At 35.8% G+C, this 22,713-nt stretch overlaps 3 protein-coding genes across 12 annotated transcripts; 2 read left to right on the top strand and 1 right to left on the bottom strand.

Annotated features, from left to right (window-relative positions):
* Nucleotides 1–1,773: 1,773 nt before the first annotated feature.
* si:ch73-314g15.3 (uncharacterized protein LOC368688 homolog) lies at nt 1,774–17,743 on the bottom strand. Of its 7 annotated transcripts, XM_046840247.1 has the most exons (13): nt 17,352–17,743; nt 17,161–17,249; nt 14,797–14,915; nt 14,620–14,722; nt 13,516–13,613; nt 12,729–12,878; nt 12,329–12,496; nt 12,171–12,240; nt 12,007–12,085; nt 11,598–11,751; nt 10,958–11,062; nt 10,814–10,872; nt 10,160–10,751 (listed from the first exon to the last, which is right to left on the bottom strand). In XM_046840247.1, exons 1-12 carry the CDS (start codon nt 17,456–17,458, stop codon nt 10,840–10,842), a joined length of 1,275 nt encoding a protein of 424 aa, XP_046696203.1. In that variant the 5' UTR covers nt 17,459–17,743; the 3' UTR covers nt 10,160–10,751; nt 10,814–10,839. The 7 variants fall into 7 exon arrangements, 5 of the variants coding, with proteins under 5 accessions (XP_046696205.1, XP_046696204.1, XP_046696203.1 ...); XR_006924488.1 differs by lacking the exons at nt 10,160–10,751; nt 10,814–10,872; nt 10,958–11,062 and adding exons at nt 1,774–1,986; nt 2,238–2,431; XR_006924487.1 differs by lacking the exons at nt 10,160–10,751; nt 10,814–10,872; nt 10,958–11,062 and adding exons at nt 1,774–1,990; nt 2,238–2,431.
* Nucleotides 2,888–9,824, top strand: spi1b (Spi-1 proto-oncogene b). 4 transcript variants are annotated; one of them, XM_046840252.1, is made up of 6 exons: nt 2,888–3,199; nt 3,914–3,988; nt 4,098–4,182; nt 5,133–5,323; nt 7,511–7,679; nt 8,728–9,824. In XM_046840252.1, exons 1-6 carry the CDS (start codon nt 3,158–3,160, stop codon nt 9,039–9,041), a joined length of 876 nt encoding a protein of 291 aa, XP_046696208.1. In that variant the 5' UTR covers nt 2,888–3,157; the 3' UTR covers nt 9,042–9,824. The 4 variants fall into 4 exon arrangements, with proteins under 4 accessions (XP_046696208.1, XP_046696206.1, XP_046696210.1 ...); XM_046840250.1 differs by having other exon boundaries at nt 2,889–3,199; nt 5,130–5,323; XM_046840254.1 differs by lacking the exon at nt 3,914–3,988 and having other exon boundaries at nt 2,890–3,199.
* A 56-nt stretch (nt 17,744–17,799) lies between the features above and the next one.
* Nucleotides 17,800–20,726, top strand: LOC124379725 (ADP-ribosylation factor-like 14 effector protein). The gene is made up of 5 exons (XM_046840255.1): nt 17,800–18,023; nt 18,637–18,832; nt 19,408–19,536; nt 19,967–20,028; nt 20,169–20,726. The coding sequence occupies exons 1-5, from the start codon at nt 17,953–17,955 to the stop codon at nt 20,395–20,397; spliced, it is 687 nt and encodes a 228-aa protein (XP_046696211.1). The 5' UTR covers nt 17,800–17,952; the 3' UTR covers nt 20,398–20,726.
* The last annotated feature ends 1,987 nt before the right edge of the window (nt 20,727–22,713 follow it).

Consider the following 22,713-nt stretch of genomic DNA (forward strand, 5'->3'; position numbering starts at 1 on the left):
TATGATAATATACAAAGGTTAGGCATAAATGCATTGTTTGTGTTCATACCATTTCTAAAAAACAAAATCACACTACATCCTTTGAAATGTTCATGGGAACTCATTGCTAAATGATGCATTAAATGTAGTTTATGCAGTCATTTTACACTTTTCTGTGTACAAACACATTCTTTGAAAACAAAATTTTAAATTAAATGAATAATCAAGTGTAGTTAATTTTCATTCATTTTTTTTTTTTACTAGAGGACACATTTGAGGTTGTCTTCTTTTCAAATTTTTTGCGATAATGCACTAAACACCTTACGTCATATTTAGCATGGGATCAGCTTAACTTTCTTTTTTAAATTGACAACAGTCAGAGAAATTTCAGAATCACAATCAACAAAGTACAGTTTATAATGACATTTAAAATTATGAAACATCATAAACGTTATATATATGCTGTTATCAATTATATTTATTGTTATAATATTCACCTCATTTTAACTTTTAATGCAATGATTAAAAAGAGCAGCTTGTCATGCAACTAAAAACCCAAAAAGTGCAAAGTCCTTATATTAGGTTTTAACATAATAATTTGTCTTTAGAAATTTCCCCAATTCTGGGAAACATTTAGGATGACCTTCTGCTCTGGTTTAACACTGAAACAATGACAGAAACTGGAATCCAAAGATATTCTCAAACAAATTCAGCGTAAGGGCAACAACATGATTCAATTTTTTTTATTTTGCATTGCATATAAAATCTCTGATGTATTGTAGTATGATGCGGTGTTTATTGTGCAACACTATTATTTAGGATATGGCTCAAGTACCGTCTGTCAACAGATCACAGTCCAAGTGATGGCTAAGTCATGTTTTTGAATATTAATAATGTTATAATAGTTTTAAAGGATACATATAAATGTTAATACAGTAGTCAGATCGCCTGTGCTAATTTGTTAGACGTTCTGACAATTTTTTAATTATGATATACCTAACTGTTAGCCTTGGTCAGTAAGTTGCCTGTGCTAACATGACTGTATTTCTGACTGGATTATGAATTATAAACATAAATGTTAATACTTTTCCCTGCTTTTAGTATTCAGCTAGCTAGGCTGCATTAACCTGATTGGATTTCTGACAGAATTTATACATTTTATTTATTATTAATACAACAAGATTTATAAGACAGGATTTACTCAGGATTGCTAATTTCCCAGAGATTTTTTTTCAGTAAGTTTTTTGTTATTATTATTATAATTATTATTATAATTAAAATAATAATAAATCATTATTATTATTGTTATTATTATTTGCTTTTTATAATGCTCTAATTCATGTCTACATAGGCTACATAATAATACAAAATAGTATTTAAAGTCTATAATTCTAAATGTATTTAAATGCTTTTTTAAAGGACATGATACTTTAAGTGTTACCTTGTGCAAACTTCTCGTTTAATTTTTATTAGTATTTCAACCTAATGCAAAGTCTCTGAAAAATCATTCATTCAATTCAAGACAAGTTATTGGAGTTTCCTGAACAATCCATAAATGTTGGCAAATCTATTTTTATATTAATGAATATTCATAATCGCCACATGCTAGCCAGTTGGCCAACATAAACTGACCTGACAGGATGTCACCTGACAGGAACATTTTAAATGCATTGTCATTGAAGGCCAATTATTTAACACAATGTAGTTTTACAGGATTTCTAAGAGAATGTGTATATAATACTTATAACTCAGTGATAAATTAATGTGTAATTGTTACACTTGACAGCTGCCGAGAAGGATTTAGCCTGACAGGATTTATTAATTATATAAATACATTTTTGTTTAATGTGAATGCTAATGGGTGAACATTTCTTTGAGTGGGTAGCCTTGCTGCCACACAGCTCCAGGGTTTTTATATTCACCTCATGTCCATGTGGGTTTCCTCATGGCTCGATGGCTTCCTAAGAGGGAACCACATCCCATCCTAGGTGTAGTCCTGCCTCACACCTTGCTTCACCAGAAAACATTGACACAGATACTTAAGATGATATAGACATATAACATATAAATGAATTATTTTTTTATGTTTTATAGCAATAGTAATATTCAACCTAATTTTGAATGTTAGTTACAAAATGCTAGGATCGACAGCATAAAATACAGACTTGAAAAGATCCTACTCTCAAGATAATAATTTATACTGTAATAAAACAAAAACTAAAAATCATTATACAGCATATGATGTGTTATAATCTTACATCTTCTCTGAGCATGATCTCAGTTGCCTAATAACTGCCAGCATCACTGCTATTGTTTAAAACTGTAAGTTTTTTTATGCACTGTCGCATGACGATGTTATCTATTCTCCCTGCTTGTCTCTGTGGAACTGCAGTAAGAGATTAAAAGTGTTGCGAGATAACGTCTCACCCGCCACCTTATCCCTGTTTGATATCTGCAAAGAGAAAAAGGCTTTGATAAGTCAAATTAATTCTGGTTGTCAAATTGTGTCATTTCATTTTAAAAACAGACACAAAGACTGTTATAGTGTTAACTATATCAAATCTTCAACTACTAATTTGGCATCTACTAGCTGAAATCATGCATAAAAACATTGAACCGAAATATGAAACACAACCGGATTTGCAGAAGAATATACGACTCTAGGGTAGGGTTACTGTACCTTGCAAAATAGAAAATTAGAAGACACCCCCCCTCCCCATAAGTCATCTAAAGTGGCACCAATTATTCCTTCATCCTACGTTAAATTTGTAGAATGGAAGGCCTGGAGGTGGACAACGTCGGCTCAGTTGTCTGATTGGCTATTGGGGGAGGTGACACAGTGTGTCTGTTCTAACCGAGTAGTTATAATCCCCACCTGACATCACTCTAAAATCAGGAACCAACAGGACACACACACACATACCAAAAATAAAGAAGTAACCAACAGAAAGCTCTGTCATTTTTTACTACGGCCGCTCTAAGGCTAAAACTTTATCTACTTGGCTTTATTTTTAGGGGCCCCGGGAGCTGCGTGGCCCCCAGTGTGTAAGGTGTATGCAAAGAGTCTTTAATTTTATTTAGTAAGAGGAAATTTAGTGTTATGCAATGGCTCGGGGGCTGTTTTGAAAGCAATTGAGAAAGCGCATCGAGCTAGAGTACGTGAAGCGGAGAAGACTCCATGTTGTCTTCATACAGAATGGAGGGGTACATCATGCCACCTGTAAGTAGTCCTCGTTTTCTGAGTGTGTTTGTATTTGTGTGAGTGTGTGTGTGTGTGTGTGTGTGTGTGTGTGTGTGTGTGTGTGTTATGCCATGTTAATGTAAAACTAAGCAAAACCAAGACTTTGGAGTCACAGTGATGAAGCAAGTTCCTGATAATCGCTGATGTGATAATACTTCAGTCATCGTAAAGTTATATTTTCTGTTAGTGATGAACTGTTTCTGAACTAGTATAATGACAAACATTTCTCTAGAATAATATTGCCAGTTTGGATTTTTGTGTTTTCTTTGCCAACAATAAAATAAATAAGTTTTGACGATTGATGTTGAGATATGGACGTTGACATTCATCTGAAGGCTGAGCGTGAGTCATGTGTAGTTCTGTTCATGAGGCTACAAATTATGAGTCCATTTCCAGATTAGTCCATCTAGTGCATATTAATGATATACATTATACAAAGAATCTATTATACTTTCAGTAGCTATAGTATACAGTGATGATGATATAATTATTATTACATTTTATTTTACCGATTGGAGATTCAATCATAAATTGTTGTTAGCTTTCCAATATAGATTTTTCCTCAAATACTTATGACCAAATTTGAATTATGCACAAACCTCTAAAATTAACAACCACATTCTAGCCAAAGGATTAATTTACTTTCAAATATGAACATTATCAATACTAAAATATAATTTCTATGTGTAATAGAAAAAAAGCTGGACTGGCTGGATGTCACAGGCACCATCTGAATTTAAAGATTACTGGGCACTTGTAAATAAAGATGTGAGGCTTTTCTCATACTGTATTCATTTTTTTTTTTTTTTTTGTATAAACCTCTTGGTTTATTCCTGTATTTTACTCATAATAAATTTAGCTTAATTTCCTCTTACAGCCAGAAGATTTGATCTATGAATCTGACATTTATCGACAACCAGTGGACTATCCGTATATCTCCATCGATGGAGAAAGCCATAGTGGTGAGATGCTATTTGTATTTACATCAGTTTATCATTATGGATTTATTGCATTATGCTTGGGCAGAATATCCACAAATGCACGTTTTTGAAAAAGTATAAGAGATGCAATTGTTTTTTAACCGAAACTTTACCAAAATAGTTTGGTAACTATGTGTAACCCTTAGAGGCCCATTTTGACACCAACGTGGTTGAGCTAACGGTTCACAATCACACCCAGAGCTGCTGGGAATTCATTCGTGGGGGTGTTTTAGGTGAGCTAGCGAGTGGAACCAGGCAAGTGACCCGACCAAAGCAGGAAACAGATGCATTAATTTGACAGGCAAGAAAACTACAGACGTAGAACGACAAATATCCCCAAGGGTCTGCCACCAAGAAGAATCTAAACTAGCCCCACAAATTTATCAGACAAATTTAACAAACAGATAATCATGCTTTCAAATATGTATATTCTTACAAAGAAAGTATGTTAATACACACAGATGTATCTCAATTTGTGTAAAAGTGTTAAAGAAAGGCTAATTACAGAAGAACCTGTGCAAAACAAGTGTTTTATAACCATTTGAAACATTTCCATTGAGTTTTGTCCCTCGAGATTCATTTTACTGAACTCATGAAAGGTTTGTATTTGTCAATTCTATATTACCATCAATCCATAAATTGAAAAAAGTGCAAAAAGCAACAAAAAAGTATTCTAAGAAGGATAGCATTCCAATTATGGAAAATACCAAACTAGAACAATAAAACACTGGGTATTTTGACGTGTTTACTGTATTAAAAACTGTTGAAGGAAACCGTGGCATTAACAGGAAGCAGAATGACGCATATAGTCATAGTGGTTTTAGCAACAACAAAAAAAAAACCCTACAAATTATCTTTAAAATATTCAATAGTGACAGCAGCATTAATGCTTTGTACAAGTTGTCAGCATTTGCCTCTTTTGTCTACAGTAGATCATACTTGGGAATACAATGCACACCATGTCCACCCTGGGGACTTTGACAATTTGACAGAGAACCACTTCACAGAGCTCCAGAGTGTGCAGCAGGTCCATCCTTCCACTGTGCACCGCTTTCCTGATGTAGAGACTAGCCAGTTTATGGAACCCAGTCTGGCTGGACAACATCTGGCACTGCATTCACAGGTGAGGGTGACCAAATCACAGCTAATTTACTGATAAACTACAGTTAATAAAGGAAAAGAAAAGACAGAAACCACAATTTTATCACAAAAGAAATGCCTGAAATATATATTAACAGATTAACTGATTAACAGGGGAAAGGGTCAGATATTTTTATTGCTGGTTAAAGAGCATTAGACGGAATGATTTTTCTACTAATTCACATAAATAAATAAAGGACTTTTTTGCACTAGAATGTTCTTAACTGTTTGGATTCCAATGGATTACAGTCTAACAGACCTGCAGGATTTGCTGAAATTTTAGTGTTACTAAATTGGTCAATTGGTTCAGTTGTTTTTGCTGTTATGGAGAACAGCAAATACATCTGCACATAGGCTGTTTCTCAACTCACCCTTATCCTGGCCTGTCCTCACCACTTTCACCACAGCAACAATGTTCACTAACTGCCATTACACACCCCCCTCCCCATTTACACAAACACCACCACACCAAGTTGTGACACACACAGATGTGCTCGGACAACAAAAGCAAGTGCATGCACATGAACACACAGAACGTAAGAAGTTCAACACACACGAGTTGAGTGATATGGACTTACAATCTTAATTCCATGCAATTAGGCGTGCCTTATGCACAATGTATAGAATTTCATATAATTTTAATTGAATATTGTTTAAGTTATTATTGAGAAATGATTAAAAAACAATAAAGAGTCTAATAATAGACAAATCTGGGTGTGGTGTGTAAATGTCATTAGCACATGTGATAAACAATTTGCAAAGCTTCTACATATATATATATATATATATATATATATATATATATATATATATATATATATATATATATATATAAAATTTCCATAATTTATAATATATAGAATTATTTTTTGTACACTGGTAGAAGTTTTTTAAGGTTGGAAAAGGAATTAGTAGAAGGTTTAAACAAAACAAAAAAAATCTAATGAGCAGCGCACAGTGAAACAAAGGCTGAAAATGATATTTAGCTCAGAATGGGAAGCAGTTTAGAGCGTGACTGTGATTAGATCCTCTATATTTGGGTGGGCTTCTATTATCATATACTAACCACAGTACAGGCTATAGAAAAGAGGGCTTTTCCCCTCTTATAGGGTTGTGGAGTTGCAGGAGGAAAAAGAATGGCAGGTTGATTTACTGCCTCTTGTAACACACATCGACCACTGAGACGCGGCAGCACAAACTGTAACACTTCGTCTGAAAATAACCTTCTTCTGTTAGTATTATCTGATGTGTTGCTGTTATATTTGAGAATATGACTATAAAGTGCAACTGTGACCTGTGTTAACATATGTACATAAACTCAATTATATTCAAGTGGGTTGTTTTTTTTCTATTTTTTTTTTTTTTTGAGATGACAAATGGTTCCCTGGTCTAAATATTATGATTTTCCACCTTATTTATCATAAGTGTGGATTGTAATTCAAGCCAAAGCTAACTTAAAATGCACGTTATTTAAAGCTAGTTTGGCAGCTGGAGCCCTACCTTCAAAAGCACAGGGCCTCGTTTGAACCCATTAGATCCCATTAGATGTTTTTTTTTTTTTCTTTTTGTCCTAATTAGACAATATATAGCTCTTTGGGTACAATTCAACACACATGACCTTTTTTCAGTCATGTGGAAGTTGCCTTTTAATGGGTCGCATGAAACGACACGTGACAACATGACCATTCTCGAGGTTGGGTCAGCTCACACGATTTGAAACAAAACAGATTTAGCAATATTTGTGTTATTAACGTATTTCTTTGTCTTTGTTAAACTTTGGCCGGTGGACGCTTATAAATGAATGTAAAACCATGGTCAGGCAGGAGGGTGTGGTATTATATAAAAAGAATAAAATGCGTATACCTTATAAGTAGTTTAAAGTGGTACGAGTGAAACTTCCTCTTTTAGTATTTAGCCTTCTTGAGATATATCGATATAACATTGCGCAGCCACCTGTTGATAAAGGTGTGGGTTTCATTTTTTATTTCTTTTTGTCAGATACTGTCACAAATCACTGTGGGAAGCAGCAAAGTTTTAAACAATGGTATAGTTGTGACCAAAGATGCTGTCTTTCAAGATATACATTTTAAATAAACCAATCACAACTGCAAATATTTTTTATTCTTATAATTGTAATCACCAAAGTAATATCTTGTCTTTACCCTTTCAGGTGCCTTGTTTGCCCCGGCCAACTGTGTATTACCCCCATAGCGTGCAGCCCTCAACACAACTGCGCAGTTCGGATGATGATGACCCTGGCAGCCGCAGTCCCCCACTGGAGGTGTCTGATGAGGAGTGTACGAGGGAACTTATCAGCTCTACCACTGGAGTAGAACATGGTGAGGAATCTTTTTTCATATAACTTACATCTAGAGACCACACCGGAAGTTTTGATTCTTGCTGTACTTAACATAGCAATCTATGGATGCCTAAAGATGTTAAGGTCATTTCTAAATAATCTGGTCTTTAGGTGAATTCATTATGTCTCTCAGAAACATAGCAGACTTGAGTTAAAATCGCAAATGAGTTTATGATTTATGCTCGAAATCAAATTGCAAAGTAATCAGTCATCATCAGCAAGCACTTCATCCCAAATTTGGGTGCTGCTAAAACCAGAGCCTCTTCAAAAAATAATGGATGCAATCTAAATGGACCATCACAGAACCCAATGTACACACATTCACATTTGGAAGGTCAGGACAAACCTGTTAGAAACCCATACAGACACAGTGAGAACCCAAACTTATGTTCTTATGGGACTTAGGTCTTATGTACCACCTTGGTCCTGAGGTAACGGTGTTTCATATTGCTGTGTATTGTACTGTGAATGTTGGAATGGTACTTTGGGTTACTTCTAGCAGTAACACCCCAAGTTTCCTAATGTCAAGCTTGATAGCACAAATAACTCAGTAGCTTTCCATATCGCTCATTGTTTTCTGCTTTGCTCTAATCATTGTTCAAGAAAAACAGGGAACAGGTGTGACACGTTATTAATTTGTTAGCAACTTCTCCCTCAAAACGCCACCCGCTGGCTAATGCACACCCCTTCCTACTACAGATACATTTATGAGGCATATCCACATGTGTTTAGAGACAAGGTGTGTAAGAATCGAATATTTTATAAAGATTTCACAAGTTAGAAAAATTTCTATAAGCCATAATAACCAACCAACTTGCACTGACCATAACAGTTTTTAATAAGTGCTGACTTAGATGCAAATAAATGTCAAAGAGAAAAACAGAATTTTTCTTTCCCAACATTTTACTTGAGCCAGACCAACAAAAAAACTATTTCTGCGAAATGTCACAATCTTTAATCACCAAACATCCCCCACCTTGAAAACAAGCCAACTTTTCTTTGTTTTTGTGTGTCGTTTCTTTGCCTAGGAAACAAGAAGAAGATTCGTCTGTATCAGTTCCTGCTGGACCTTCTGCGAAACGGGGACATGAAGGAAAGCATCTGGTGGGTGGACAAAGAAAAGGGAACTTTCCAGTTCTCCTCCAAACACAAAGAAGTTTTGGCCCACCGCTGGGGAGTGCAGAAAGGCAACCGCAAGAAGATGACCTACCAGAAAATGGCCAGGGCACTGAGAAACTATGGCAAGACTGGAGAGGTCAAAAAAATCAAGAAGAAGCTCACATATCAGTTCAGTGGTGAAGTGCTGGTAAAGTGCCACATGGAAAGGAAGATGTACATGTGAAGAGGGAGAACAATGGACAGAAAGACAGACAGATAAACAGAAAGAAAGATAAAAAAGAAAGTGATAGTAGAGACTTGAGTGTCTGTTGAAAAGAAAGCTCTACTTGTTGAACTTGGAGCATTAGACGATTTGCTTGCCCTTTACATTCCATTTTATATTATTCACCTTTGCATTAATTCCACTGAACTTCATCTATGGACTTCCAGCCCAGAGCCAACACAACCATTTCAGCTGCATGTCCAATTAAAACACGAACGTTCTGTTCTCTAAACAGAAGAGAAACAATAAATATACAAAAAGAAAACTCTGATACATTTAAGAGATGAAGTGTAACGAGTTAGAAAATTAAACAGAGCAGCTCTTGTGTAGAAGCTGTTGTTAACATCTTCACTGATCATTAGGGGGGTGTGGGGTATGTGTGGGGGTGGCGAATTTACAAAAATACAAAAGCAGAAGTGAAAACAAATGACACAGGCTCACGCTGTATGGAAAATACGGCTGTCTCGTCTGGCTAACACACGCACGGTGACTCTGTATATACCATGAAGGGTGCTTTTTTAAAAAAAAAAACCCTTGTTTAAGGGCTTTAAGATTTAAATAATTTTGTATATGAATAAATCTTTAAAAAAAAATAGTAAGACCGCTAAATCAGAATGGTCGCATAATCTTTACACTCGTTCAGAGGGAACTGGTTTCACAATGTCTATTATTCCCCAGTAAATCCACTTTGTGAGTATACAGATTCATATTTTGTAATAAAGCTTGAAAATGTATTTAAACTTATTCGAGAGATACCTTAAAGTTCATTTAGTCCAGAACCATACACTGGCTGTGGGTTTATAAGATCTTTATAAAAACATTGAGCTTTATAGTCTCTCCTCTTGTTCCTGTGAGTACAGACCAAAATCTAACAAGTACATGAAAACTAATCTATAGACGTTAGCCATCAAACTAAAAGTTATGCATGTTCATTCACAGTAAAGGCTGTTGCTCATGCGTGTTTGACTCACCAGCGCCCCCTGTCCACAAAATAAGCCACATTTACGTGATGATTTGTCATGAGGTTTTGGAAAAATCAACCAAACGAATTTCACTAAAGGACAGACAGTAAACTTCACTGAGTGTATAGTATTTATTATACAAAATTAAATATGGTGCCTTGCTTATAACAAATTCCAAAACTTGCACTATATAGGTCCAAAAGTTTGACACCACAACATTAAAATTCTTATTTTTTTTATTTTAACCTGTAAATAAATAATAATTTGGAATTTTGCAAAAAATTTAAATAAACAATGAAAATTTGAATAGACTATCAGCAAAAAAATGTCAATGTCATTAAAATAAAAATACTATGAACTCTGATCTGAACATTTCAAAGACTCAAAACATCTTAAGTTGTTCTCAATAATCTAGTTTGTGAAAAGAATAGAAAATAGAAACATTTTTACTGCTGGTCTCATTGAACTGTGCTGGACGTTCAGACCCCATCATATAATTTTTTCATACATTTTACTGTTCTTAAATTACCAAGAAATGCATTAGATTTTCTTAGAAGCAATGATTATTGCAATGATATCTTTACAATTAGCACTACAAATAAATTTCAGATAATAAACCTAATACAGTACATAGAACAATACATTTTTTTTGTATAATTAACCATTTTACAACAGCAAACAGAAGCTATAATTATCAACCATGTGTTTACTGTAAAAGAGATATTAATACTGGCAGGCTGACTATATACTAGTGAAAATACATAGTTTATAGCTGAAATTCTGCAGGAGATCTTCAGTCAGCTGGAGGGTTTAACAAGTGGAACATACCACTAAAAATGGAAATTACAATCAGTGATGGTGAAATTAGACAATGGCTCAGATATTAAACTTGGGTGACTGCAATGCAATATATACCTCCTCGGTCATTCCCGCAGTCTTCCTTCCCTCTGTATTGAACGGAGGCTTTAAATACCCTTTGAAATGCAATTTAACCAAGTTGTGGAATGTTGCCAAACAATCCTGGAGAAATGATGCATGGCCAAAAGAGATGGGCAAAATATACACAGTATATAAGCAGCATATAAGCACTCTTTCCACAGCAACTAGGACAAATGTGTATGAAATACAAATACTTGTGAAAAGAGACGTTCTTGTGAGGTGAAAACCTTGTGTGATAGTTAATAAAAATACTTTTTAAACATTAATCAAACGTGCCAATATATTGAATATATATCTGTGCAGACTGAGAGATGGCGTAAAAATAAATTCAAATAAAAGATACAACGATGGATAAATACAACACAAAGGCAATCCTGTGTAGGGATGGAATGTCATTTTTGTCTCATTTAAATATTTCTTTCTGCAGCAGGTTCTAGATTCTCAAACTTCAAAATCAAAAATGTAAATGAAACCAACTAAATGTGGGATGATAGGTATTTTACTCAGCTATAATGTTACTGGTAAGTGCTATTAGTAGTTATTTGCTAAAGCTGTGCAAAATTGGGAAAAAGAATTAGATAAAGGTGCCACTTATTTCTGCATTAATTGTTCCTACCCGTTCCTCCTTGGAGCAAATGTAAGTGAACCATCGGAGACCTGCAGCCACATGCGTTATCTCATCAGCATAAATCACTTCCAGGATCTTTACTGAGCTTGTGTCTCCCTGCGCTGCAAAGCGGGACAGTGTCTGAGGGTGCACATCTAAACCCCTAAACACAACAAACACAACAAACCCACCCAAAAACAAACTAAGTTGATAAATTCATTATTTTGGTTACATTTGTTAGTTTCTTCTTCTTTCTATTTATATATTTTTTAAGAAAACATGGATTCAGAACATGGCTTGGGGATTACCTAGTTGTTGCAAGCAGGAAAGGGCTCTAAACGCTACAGGTCACTTCTTTAAAATGAGTATTTATTTACTTATATATATATGACTTAACTAAAATAATTTTGTAAAGTACCTAGCCTCATGGACCATGTGCACTATAGCCAGCCTAGCCAGAAGATCATGTGATGTGTCTGCTGCTGATTGCCACAAACCTGTAAAGACAAAACATGTGCTTCCTCAATTATAATCCATCTTTGATGATGCCATTAAGAGATTTAAGACAAACAACATTCACACCATTATGTACTGGAAGAGAACCAAAAGAGGTGCCATGTTCCTTGATCCTTTGCTCTAATAATTCATAATGCTGTTGAAATAGAAAAAAAAAAAGATTACAATACAATCCGATAACAGACCATATTTCAGATGATGTGAAATCAGGTTAAGAGACGAACCTTGGCTTCATCGCCGGCTACTTTGACAAAGTCGCTAAAGAACGCTCGTGGAAGCGAGTCTCCAGAGCCCAGCTTGACTGTGGAGAATCGAGCAATGATATCCCATGAGAGGTCAATGGCCCATTGCTCTATGTTAGCCAGAGAATGAAGCAAAGCAATTCGGCTTGCCTACAAAGAAGGAAGTAAACTGGAAATGAACGATCATCTAGATTTTTAAGGAATGAAGGCAGGAAGTTAATCGGCATCAAAAATTACAACGCTATATTTTACCTACTTGGTAAAAAGGTCACTGAATACAAAATGCTACTGTGAAGTAACAAATAATCTCATAATTTATGGAAAGCTTCCTGGTTTTGATTACAAACTCAACTGAGATTCTCCTTGATGAGATTGTGTGTACCTGCGTTCCTCCTTTGCCACGTTTGATTTTGCCCGGCTCCACCACAGTCAGGCTATCTATTCTGCTAGGCTGAGCCGGCGGTGCACACTCACCGATCTCTGTTATTTCCCCAGTGTCCCACCAACTCTGCACTTGCTTAGTCAAAGCCACCTGGGATACAGAAAAGCATTGCAGGAATAAAAAAAGTCGTCTGTGAGACATACGGTAAAGCTGAACTGTTGAGCAATGATGCAAATAAACACAAAGATTGTAAGAAAAGAAAATACAACAAGGCACGCCTTTTTAGGTGTTACAGTGATACATTTTGTATAAAAGCAGATACTGAACAAAAAATAGTGTTTTTTCATATACCACAGCATATCCTGTCATAGTTACATGTTGTGAAACATCTGGGAAGAAAAGTTGGTTTTTGTTATCTCTTAGTACATTAGAGGAGCTTTAAATAAATGTTCTCGCTACTTCCATTTCTTTCATTAATAAGCCAGATTCTTTGTCAGCTTACAAAGAAAACTGCAAATTTACGTGAACAGCAATAACTCAGACTGCTACAAAATGCTGGCACTGCAGACTCCACCCATAACACTAAATATACATTTCCTTACATAGTGCATTATTATAAATCTGTGCTTTGCCTTGTTTTACTATTCTGAGATTATTAAAAATGAATCAACACCTTCTAACCAATCATATTCAAGAAGACTCTACAGTCAAAGATCACTAATCATTCACAGTCATGCATAACATTTGCTTATTATTTCTGAGTTTGTCTGAAAGAAGGAACGCTAACCTTTTCTTGTGGGTCTGGAGTGCAGAGGATTTTCGTTGCCCAGAAGCACAGCGTGTTTTCTGATGATTCTAACTTTGGTTCTGTGGGCAACGTGGCGTCTAGGGAAGGTTTCCATACAAAACAGGATGTCCTTGAAATACACTGAGTTACGTAGCTCATATTTGACACATTTAAACACTTTTTGTTTAAGATTGAACTTGTAATTTTATTCCCTCTATCAATGAAAAAATACAGGATCATCATAGGACCTGTGCTGAGCAGATTTTATTTGGGTGGTGGCTCGTTCTTAGCGAGGAGGTGGTAGCTCAGTGGTTAAGGCATTGGGCTTTGGATCAGAAGATCACAGGTTTAAATCCCACCACCACCAAGCTGCCACTACTGGGCCCTTGAGCAAAGCCCTAAAACCCTCCCCTGCTCAGTTGTAAGTCGCTCTGGATAAGGGCGTCTCCCAAATGCCGCAAATGTAAATGTAAATGTAAATGTAGCACAGACATGACACTGATGTGTAGCTGTGGAGTTTCAGGTTCATGGCACTGTTTCTATATTTCTACACACCTCAATATCAACACTGGTTTAAGAACAGTTATGTCATGGGCTGTGTGAATACTCAATTTTGATCAACTGTTGAACGCACAGGTACAGTCGGTTTAATCACCTTTGAAATAAATAAACGATTGTAACCATGATAATGTAAAGCTACATACAGAGTGCGATTTACTGTACTGCTACTGTAAACATTTGCTAATTAACTTTACGTTACTTGACAGTGAAAAAACTGTTGGACAAATAACAAAAATGATGTGCTATCTTAAGCTAATTGTATATAATATATATCAGCTGTAATACACTGTACACTCACAGGGTCCATGTGCCTAATATTGTGACCATAAATGCATAGCATAAGTGGAAAAGAACACACTAGTTTATACTGAAACTGTAAATGATACAAAAGATAAAACAATAATTTACCACATAATGGCTGCATATACAGTCAATATGCCCCTGCATTTCACAACATGTCGTACTCTGTATGAATGTGTATGTGACAAATACATTTTGAATATGAGTGCTGAATCCCTGATCTTCCAAACTGTGATCACTCACCTTGGTTTGCCTTTTTTGCCCCAGAGACTGGATAAAGAGACAAACTACTTTGAGTATTTATATACAGTTTTCCATCCACTTCTCTGACATCATATACTTGATTCTGTGAAAGAATGTGGCATAATGTCAGAAACAGTTCAGTTCTAAATCCCTGACAGTTTCATTACTGTAACCTACCTGTAGTCCTGTGGAGGACAAACCTGTCTCCAGGCTAAAATCAAAATAGTGCCATGGGCATATTAGTGCCAGTTTGCCATCTCCAAGGTCCTCAATGTCTCCTTGGTCAAGTGGACCCCCTGTCAATAAAAGGAAAACCTTTATTTTTAAAGAAATACAAATCAGGACAATACACAAAAGCCTGAGCAGCTTCTAGGTATGTAAGATTTCCCCTAATCTCTCTTCTTGGACAAACTATTTAAAAGTATTTAGCCTTTTTAATACTTTTCTCAGTATCAAGCCCTTTTTAGTACTTCACCCTTCCTATCTTTCAAGGATGGTAAGGAAACACCTGGTGTGCATGAACACTGAAGAATAACCAGGTTCCATTTCCCATTTTTCTGTTTGCCCTGTTTATATTTTGCACTCCATGTTCAAATCATAAATATATTAGTTTAAACAGCTTGTGAAATTTGTTTAGATATTAAGTTTTATCAAAAACTTAAGCTCTGGGGATAGATATCTTTAGTTCTATAAATGATATATTTATATCTATTTTGTATCTGTTCTTCTCATAGATTTTATAAATACCCTTATATAAATACCCTGCCATCTAGTTCTCTTGCCCACCTTTGGCTAACATGCCACTAGTTCGGTTGAGAGTGTTTCAAAATACCACGGACCGTTCATTACCGCCTTGGGCCAGATTTGCCCTGTTCGTCATTCTATACATGCATGAGTGAATATGCAAAAATAACCACACTGCTGTCCAGTTGAGGTCTGATTCGTGTGCCTGAAAGTGACCATCTCAAGGGCGCTGGGTCTGAGTCAGACATCCGCATCTGAGTATGCAGTGATGCCAGTATTCATCTGTCACATTTAGACCCTAGCTTAATGCCAAATTTGGCCCAAGCCCTTTGGCCTAAACAGCTTGTAGAAGATCAGAAAGCAGTCTGAGTTACTCTAGTCAAATTAATTACTTGGAAGCAGCAATGAATCAGCAAAAATTGAAGATTCTGGAGCTGAGACTGTACATATCAACAGCTTGTACTTTTTTACTGACCCTGGCTCATTCAGAAACACATTTGTTGTAAAATATAATATCAAGAATGGATAGTAAAGTTAATGTAACTGTTAGGGCTGTCAGACTTTCCATAATCCTGAAGTTTCAATTCCAAGTGCTTTCTTTGTTCAGACGTTTGTAGTGCAGGTTACCACTAGATGGCGACAGAGACAGTTTAGTTTCACCTGAACACTGATGTTTTTTCAAGATTCAAGATTTGTATTGGTCCAAACATAGATATATACAGAATTCAACTTTCAATTAAATAAAAAAAAAATATTAAATAAAAAATGATAAAAATTATGAAAAGTTTAGCAGTTCTTGTTCTCGTGTTCTCTGCAAACTGGTGGTTACATAATTACAGATGAATAAATTTGTATTTAAATTGTATTAACATCGTAGTCAAACTTGTATTTTTGATGGACGACCTTAATGCAACAAAATAAAACACAACATATTGTTCCAGGAAAATATTCACTGTAGGTTGGTGTGTTGTGGCCTGACCTGAAGCAGATTCTCTGTTCACAAAGCTGTTCGGGTTTATTGTCACAACACCTCCAATAGATGTCTGTCTGTCTGTCTGTCTGTCTGTCTGTCTATCTATCTATCTATCTATCTATCTATCTATCTATCTATCTATCTATCTATCTATCTAAAGATTTCTTTTTTTACTATTATTTACCATTTTTAATTGTAAATGATAAATGGCACATTGTTTTTTTCAACTATTTACGCTTAATGTTGTGGACAGTAAGACAAGTTTTCCCTTATATACATTTTTTTTCACTCTCTAGAAATTGAATATCAAGTCTATAATAAAAATATATTAAAAAAATCTGAAGGAAGAAACTGTAACAGCATGTTATAAGAAATCACTACAGAATTATTTCTTAAAAAATCACAAAGCTCCTGCATACTTTATACTTATTGTTTGTTACTAAAATATTTAGTAACAGAAAATGTCATCATGTCAATAATTAGTCGTTTACTTTTGTTAAATTATTATTAATAGGACTAGCTTATATGGCGCATCCTACACAAAATTCCACGTGAATACTGCAGAAACCAGAAATCGAACCGAACAGCAGGAGCGCATTAATACAAAAACCTTACAGCCGGAACTATTAACAGAACCGCTGTTATAGAAATGAACCCGGACCTTCTGACCAATCAGAATGGAGGATTTAAGAGCACGTGCTCTAAATAATATTTATTGTGTCTGCAGCCGGAAGAGTGAACTGTTGTTAACGTCATTATGGTAGGATTTTAAAAAAGGGGGAAAAAGAAAACTTCTTTTTTTTCCTGGTATTGTAATAACACACCTTCATGCGGACAAGATGAGTCCATCGCCCAAAACCGTCCGTCTTCCGTTCGTACAACAACGATATGTTCTCCATCTTCAGAGTACAACCTGAGACGTATTGCAAAGTAGTCAGATGCAAAGTGATAATCGTGTAATAAAATGTCGTTTAATATATTTATTAATAGTTGTATTAATCAACGCGGTTCCTACTTGGTGCACGGTGACTTGAACCTGGCTGCTTTTCCGACACACTGCCAGCTACCGGCTTTCACCACATCTCTAAGAGCGTCGACTAAATCCTGCTCAAAATGCTCCATGGAAAATGTCTGTCCTTGTCTTTAAAATTGAAGTGGTTCAAGAGTTTGTACAAAAAAATGCAACCTTGACTTTGCAAAATCCATTCATTTCCACGCAGTATCGCGTAGACCCAATTTACTTCCGGGTTATCCTAGACACTAGTTACAAAATAAATGTTTTGCTACATAAGTGTTAATATTCTATTAAAACATAACACGATCCTCTAATTTATGTCACAATAGCTTTATAATAGCAATAATGTATAGTACGCGTTTGCCAAAACTTAAGTACAGCACAGTTGTCTGCTTTCTTTGTGACATGTCCCCCAGCCACTAGAGGGCGATGCAGCTTTTACGTAAGAAGCGCCAGTTTACAATGGTTCCGTTTGCAGACGGCAGTATTCACGGGCTCGTTGTAATTTGTTTATATTGATCTAAACACCCGAATGCTTATTAAATTATGCTTATTTAGGTGATTTCTCATTTGTATTTATCACCCCTGGCGTTTTAAGACCATGCCGATTGCTTGCTCAGCCCTCGGATGCTCAAACCGGTTCGTAAAAGGCTCCGAAATACGATTTTACAGGTAAAATTGCTCCCAGAGATATATATAACAAAAGTAAACAAACTCCTTATTTGTTAATATATGTAATACATTGTGTATGAGGCGCGTATAAATGTGTAGTGCAAACTGACGAACTACACCTGAAGTCCGTGCAGGTTAAATCACAAATAGCCCTTTTTTGTGTATGGAGCGCACTACAAAGTGTTCACGCGCTATTCTGTCTTACCCTAAGAAGTGTGCCTATATAGGGAGCAGGCTGCGTCTTGGGATTCAGCCTCGTGTATGTTGTCGGATGATAATAATAAAACAATGTATATTATGTTTAAAATTTGGTTGACAATTATAAGCTCTGTGTCAAATACTTACATTGCATTAATGAAATTGAAACTCTAATTGAAATATAATAGTGCATTATTTATATATAACAATATAATTTCACCCAGTAAACACTTTTTTTAACATCTACACTGTAGACATACTTTTCTACCCCTCATGTAAACCTACCATATAGGTGGCATATTAAGGGATTTATAATAAGAGAAGTTTCCTCAGGGTTGCCAGGTTTCCTTACCATATTCAAACTTGTATTTATGATGATTCAGCTATGGGTCTGAACTAAACTCCTTCTCTACAGATTCCCCATCAGTAAGCCTCAGTTAGCAGAGCAGTGGGTTCGAAGCCTGGGTCGAAAAAACTTCGCCCTGACCACCAACTCGTGTCTGTGCTCTGAGCACTTCCTGCCCGACTGCTTTCGAGATTACAACGGCAAACAGTTCCTGAGGGAAGATGCTGTCCCTACAATTTTCTCACACACTGCAGATGGCCCAAAGGTACTTAGTACTTGACATTGTATGTCTATGTGGACTACAGTAAAACATAGTGGCATAGAGTTGCTATGAAAGGGTCAAAAGCACATTCTTACATAGAAAGAGAGTGAATCATTTTGGGTGGCACCAAAGTCAAGGTAGGGGGAGTGAGGGGTTTATTAAAAGAGCTGTTGATCGTTCAAACTGTGCAGATGACAAATACAATTGAAGTATTTCCTAGATTTAGGAATTCAGATGAATATGCTTACCAAATATATTTTTGAATACATATGGAAAAACAATCAGCAATCAATCAACAATCATTTTTTGGTACCAAACCACTACATTTTTAGCATCATATAAATGTCTTCAGTCTCATGATATGACTCTCTCTTTATACATATGTGCATAGTGTAACAGTTTAGAGTGCATATAATCCTTTTAGACCCGTTTTACTTTGGTCAGTTATAGTAGGGTCAATTTTCTGATCCAGCATTAAAGCAGTACATATTAGATCATCTAAAGTAAAGGGTCAGGCTTAAGGATTATGCTATAAGCTGTAAATACATTACTTAATAAGGCACTTAAATTCCTTCCAGATCGAATTACGGAAAACCCGTGGAGGATTAGGGACGAAAGAGGAATCTCGTTCCGGTTCAATTTCTGATGGAGGCAAACAGCAGTTCCCAAAGGAGAAAAGACAAACCCCAAGAGACTCTGGCCAAAAGGTTTCTACTACAACACCGTTCTACTAAAACTGGAGCATGTTTACATGTTTAGTCCTGTAGTTCTCTTTACACGGCTATTTGGACAGGGGAAAGATCTGTTGACATTTTTTTGAATTTAATATTTTGCAATATTTTGTAAAAGTTTGTAATCATCTAAACCTTTAGGAGCTTTATTAAACCCAGAATAACCCAGAAAGTCCTGAAACCCTAAAGCTAGGAGAAACCACTGACATTCAAAGCTGCTGTTATAAAAGCACATAAGCTTGTGTATATAAACTGACAATGTAATGACCTCATTGTCACCACAGGGTGCAGTAGTATATGATTTGGAACACAGCCTATTATTCAACGAATGGACATGGTGTTTGAAATACATCACTTCAAGTTATTGTGACAAAAAAATGACACGCCATGTGTTTTTTGTTTACAGGGAAGAACTGGAAATGAGTCATACAAGAGACGTGGTGGGGCAAAGGTCTCCTCCAGTGACAGGTATCAAAATACTTGTGGGATCTGAAGTTCTGTAAAAAAAAAAAAATTATGAGATAAAGATTTCCAAAATCATGTGATAATATGGGCATGATGAGACTTCCAAAAAGCCACTATTTTGAACTGTCCTTTCCCTAAATCAGGCAGGTCATGACAGCGAAGAGCAAAGTGTACGATAGCCGAGGTCTTCTGATCTCTTGTGGCAGAGACCTGTGCGACTGCTTGGATGTGGACTGCATGGGCTGCTTCTACCCCTGTCCTGAATGCGGCTCTCGCAAGTGTGGCGTGGAGTGCCGCTGCGACAGGAAGTGGCTGTATGAGCAGGTGGAAGTGGAGGGGGGAGAGATCATCAGGAACAAGTTCGCAAGCTAACCGTCGAGAAGAGAAAATGGAGATGTGTGTTAAGGGGTTCAATGCAGTTAAATATGCTCAGCGTACATCTAGTCAGCATAAAGTAGTGACTGGAATATAAAAGGGCTGAAATTGCAAAAAAAACATTGTTGGCTTTTGAATCCGTAGTTTGGACATTTGGAGAGATTTCTGTGTGTAAGACAACATTCTGAAAATATGAAAGAACTGTTATATTCTGTAGATATAAATTTAACAATGTGATGCTATTTTTTTTTCCAATTTTAGTTCCAGGAAAGTGTTACATTTTGTATAATTTCTAAATAAAATTTCTTTAAAATGATTCCTCAAAAGGAGGCTTCCCTTTGTTATTCTCATTTTCACTTTCTGCTTTCTTGCCCTTTAGAATCAAGAGATTTCGGTTTCAGTGTAGATCTTTTAAAACCAAACCTGATAGGAATCTGATATGGATCAATTCAATAGGAATGTTTTTCCAGCTCCCTTGATAATTTTGCCGCATCTTCATACAGAGTTCCCACGCTTCTTGAACGTACCTGAATTTCAGACATGGATTCAAGGCCTGGAAAGTGCCATAAGAAAATATTGGTCCTTGAAAGTGCTTGTAATAAATGTGATATACATGTTGTTTAGTAGAATAGTGCTTTGATCTTGTCAGTAAATGTTTAAGAGTTTGAATACAATGAAATGCTAGCCAGATAGCTAAACTTGCAGCGAAAATTATGTCCCCTTATCTAGAATATTTGTTTTGGGATTTCTAAAAAATACTTTGCTAGCAGTGTTCGAGTGTCTTCTGTTACTTACTTCTTGATTTCGTAGTTGGCAGGGGCTGGACATTTGAGCTGTGAAGCTTGCTGGCTCTGTAAGAAGCATTCTTCTGTGCCTGTATATAATGTGAACTGAATTTATTCTTATAATATCACTGTCTTTTATGCATTAAAATCCTGCTAAGCATTTACTTTATAACCGCCTTTTACGAGAGAAATGCATGTATCATTATATATTTATTCATTTAAGTACCTTAAACTTTCCTGAGCAGCGTTTTGCACCTGTTCTTTGAATATTACCAGTTGGAGCCCATTGACTTAAAAATACACATTCAAAACATCATTATTACTCTGAAATTTTTCATTTTAATGTTAAGTACTGTAAGTGGTCTTTCATGACTATATATGCGGGGGTGTAAATTTGATAGGTGCTTGATATAAAATAAATGGTGCTTAAAAAAATTCATTGAAAGTCCTTAAATCTGGTGTTCATTAAAGTGTGGGAAACCTGTTTATAAACTATTGCTTAGGTTGCCTAATTATTTCTCTCGTCTCACTAACGGTATTACCATTGGTCGGTTGATTGCGTCGATTATTTGAATTATGTTATTAAAACACTTGGTTTTAATAACTGCTGAACTTAATGGTTTGTTTATGGACATAGAAATCTATCTAGACTGAAAAACAGAAAGGAAATATTGATTACTTAAAACATGCTATTTGGTAGGGAGTCACAACTAGGGTAGGCATTTGTTCAGTGGTTACGATGTTTGGCATTTGATTGGAAGATCATGAGTTCAAATTTTAACTCGACCAAGCTGCCACTGATGGACCCTTGAGCAAGGCCATTAACCCTCAACTGCTCTGGATAAGGGCCTCTGGCAAATGCCATAAATGTAAATGACTACTCTTAGAAGGAGGAATTTGGTAAAAAATAAACAATACACATTTGAAAATAAACCTAAAATATATTTCTTGTGTCTGTCTTAAGATTATCTTCTATTAAACAGAATTATAAATGCATTATAAAAGAATTGTTAACTCTTTTTTAATGGCTGCCTTTAGATATCCACCAAAGTGTCTTTAAGTAACTGTTGCGTGCATTTATGGAAATCTCATCCTCGTTTTACATATATTATCTCTCTTTTTCTGATTTTACTTCTAAACTGTTTGTCAATTAAAGGATTTTTTATTTGTGTATGTACCACTTTGTGTTTCTAATTATTGATGCTGTTCATGCATAAACAGACACACAGTGTGAATTTCAGGTTAATTCAACATCTAGTTGATTAGCCGTGAATTAGAGCACAACAAGCTCGGATTATGGGTTCTGCTCTTTGGAGTAAATACAGAGTATGTGTAGATAGAAAAAATTTAATAATTGGTCTCTAAAGAATAATTATAAGGCTGAGGTAAGCACTCGTGCATGCATTTCACATCCAGGACAAAATACTGTGTGTGTGTGTGTGTGTGTGTGTGTGTCTGGAAGTCTGGAAGCAGCTGCTGTGTTACAGAAACAAACAGAAAATGCTAATGCTGCATGTGAGCTGTTTTA

The sequence above is a fragment of the Silurus meridionalis genome, chromosome 26, assembly GCF_014805685.1.
Source record: "Silurus meridionalis isolate SWU-2019-XX chromosome 26, ASM1480568v1, whole genome shotgun sequence".
Classification (NCBI taxonomy): Eukaryota; Metazoa; Chordata; class Actinopteri; order Siluriformes; family Siluridae; genus Silurus; species Silurus meridionalis.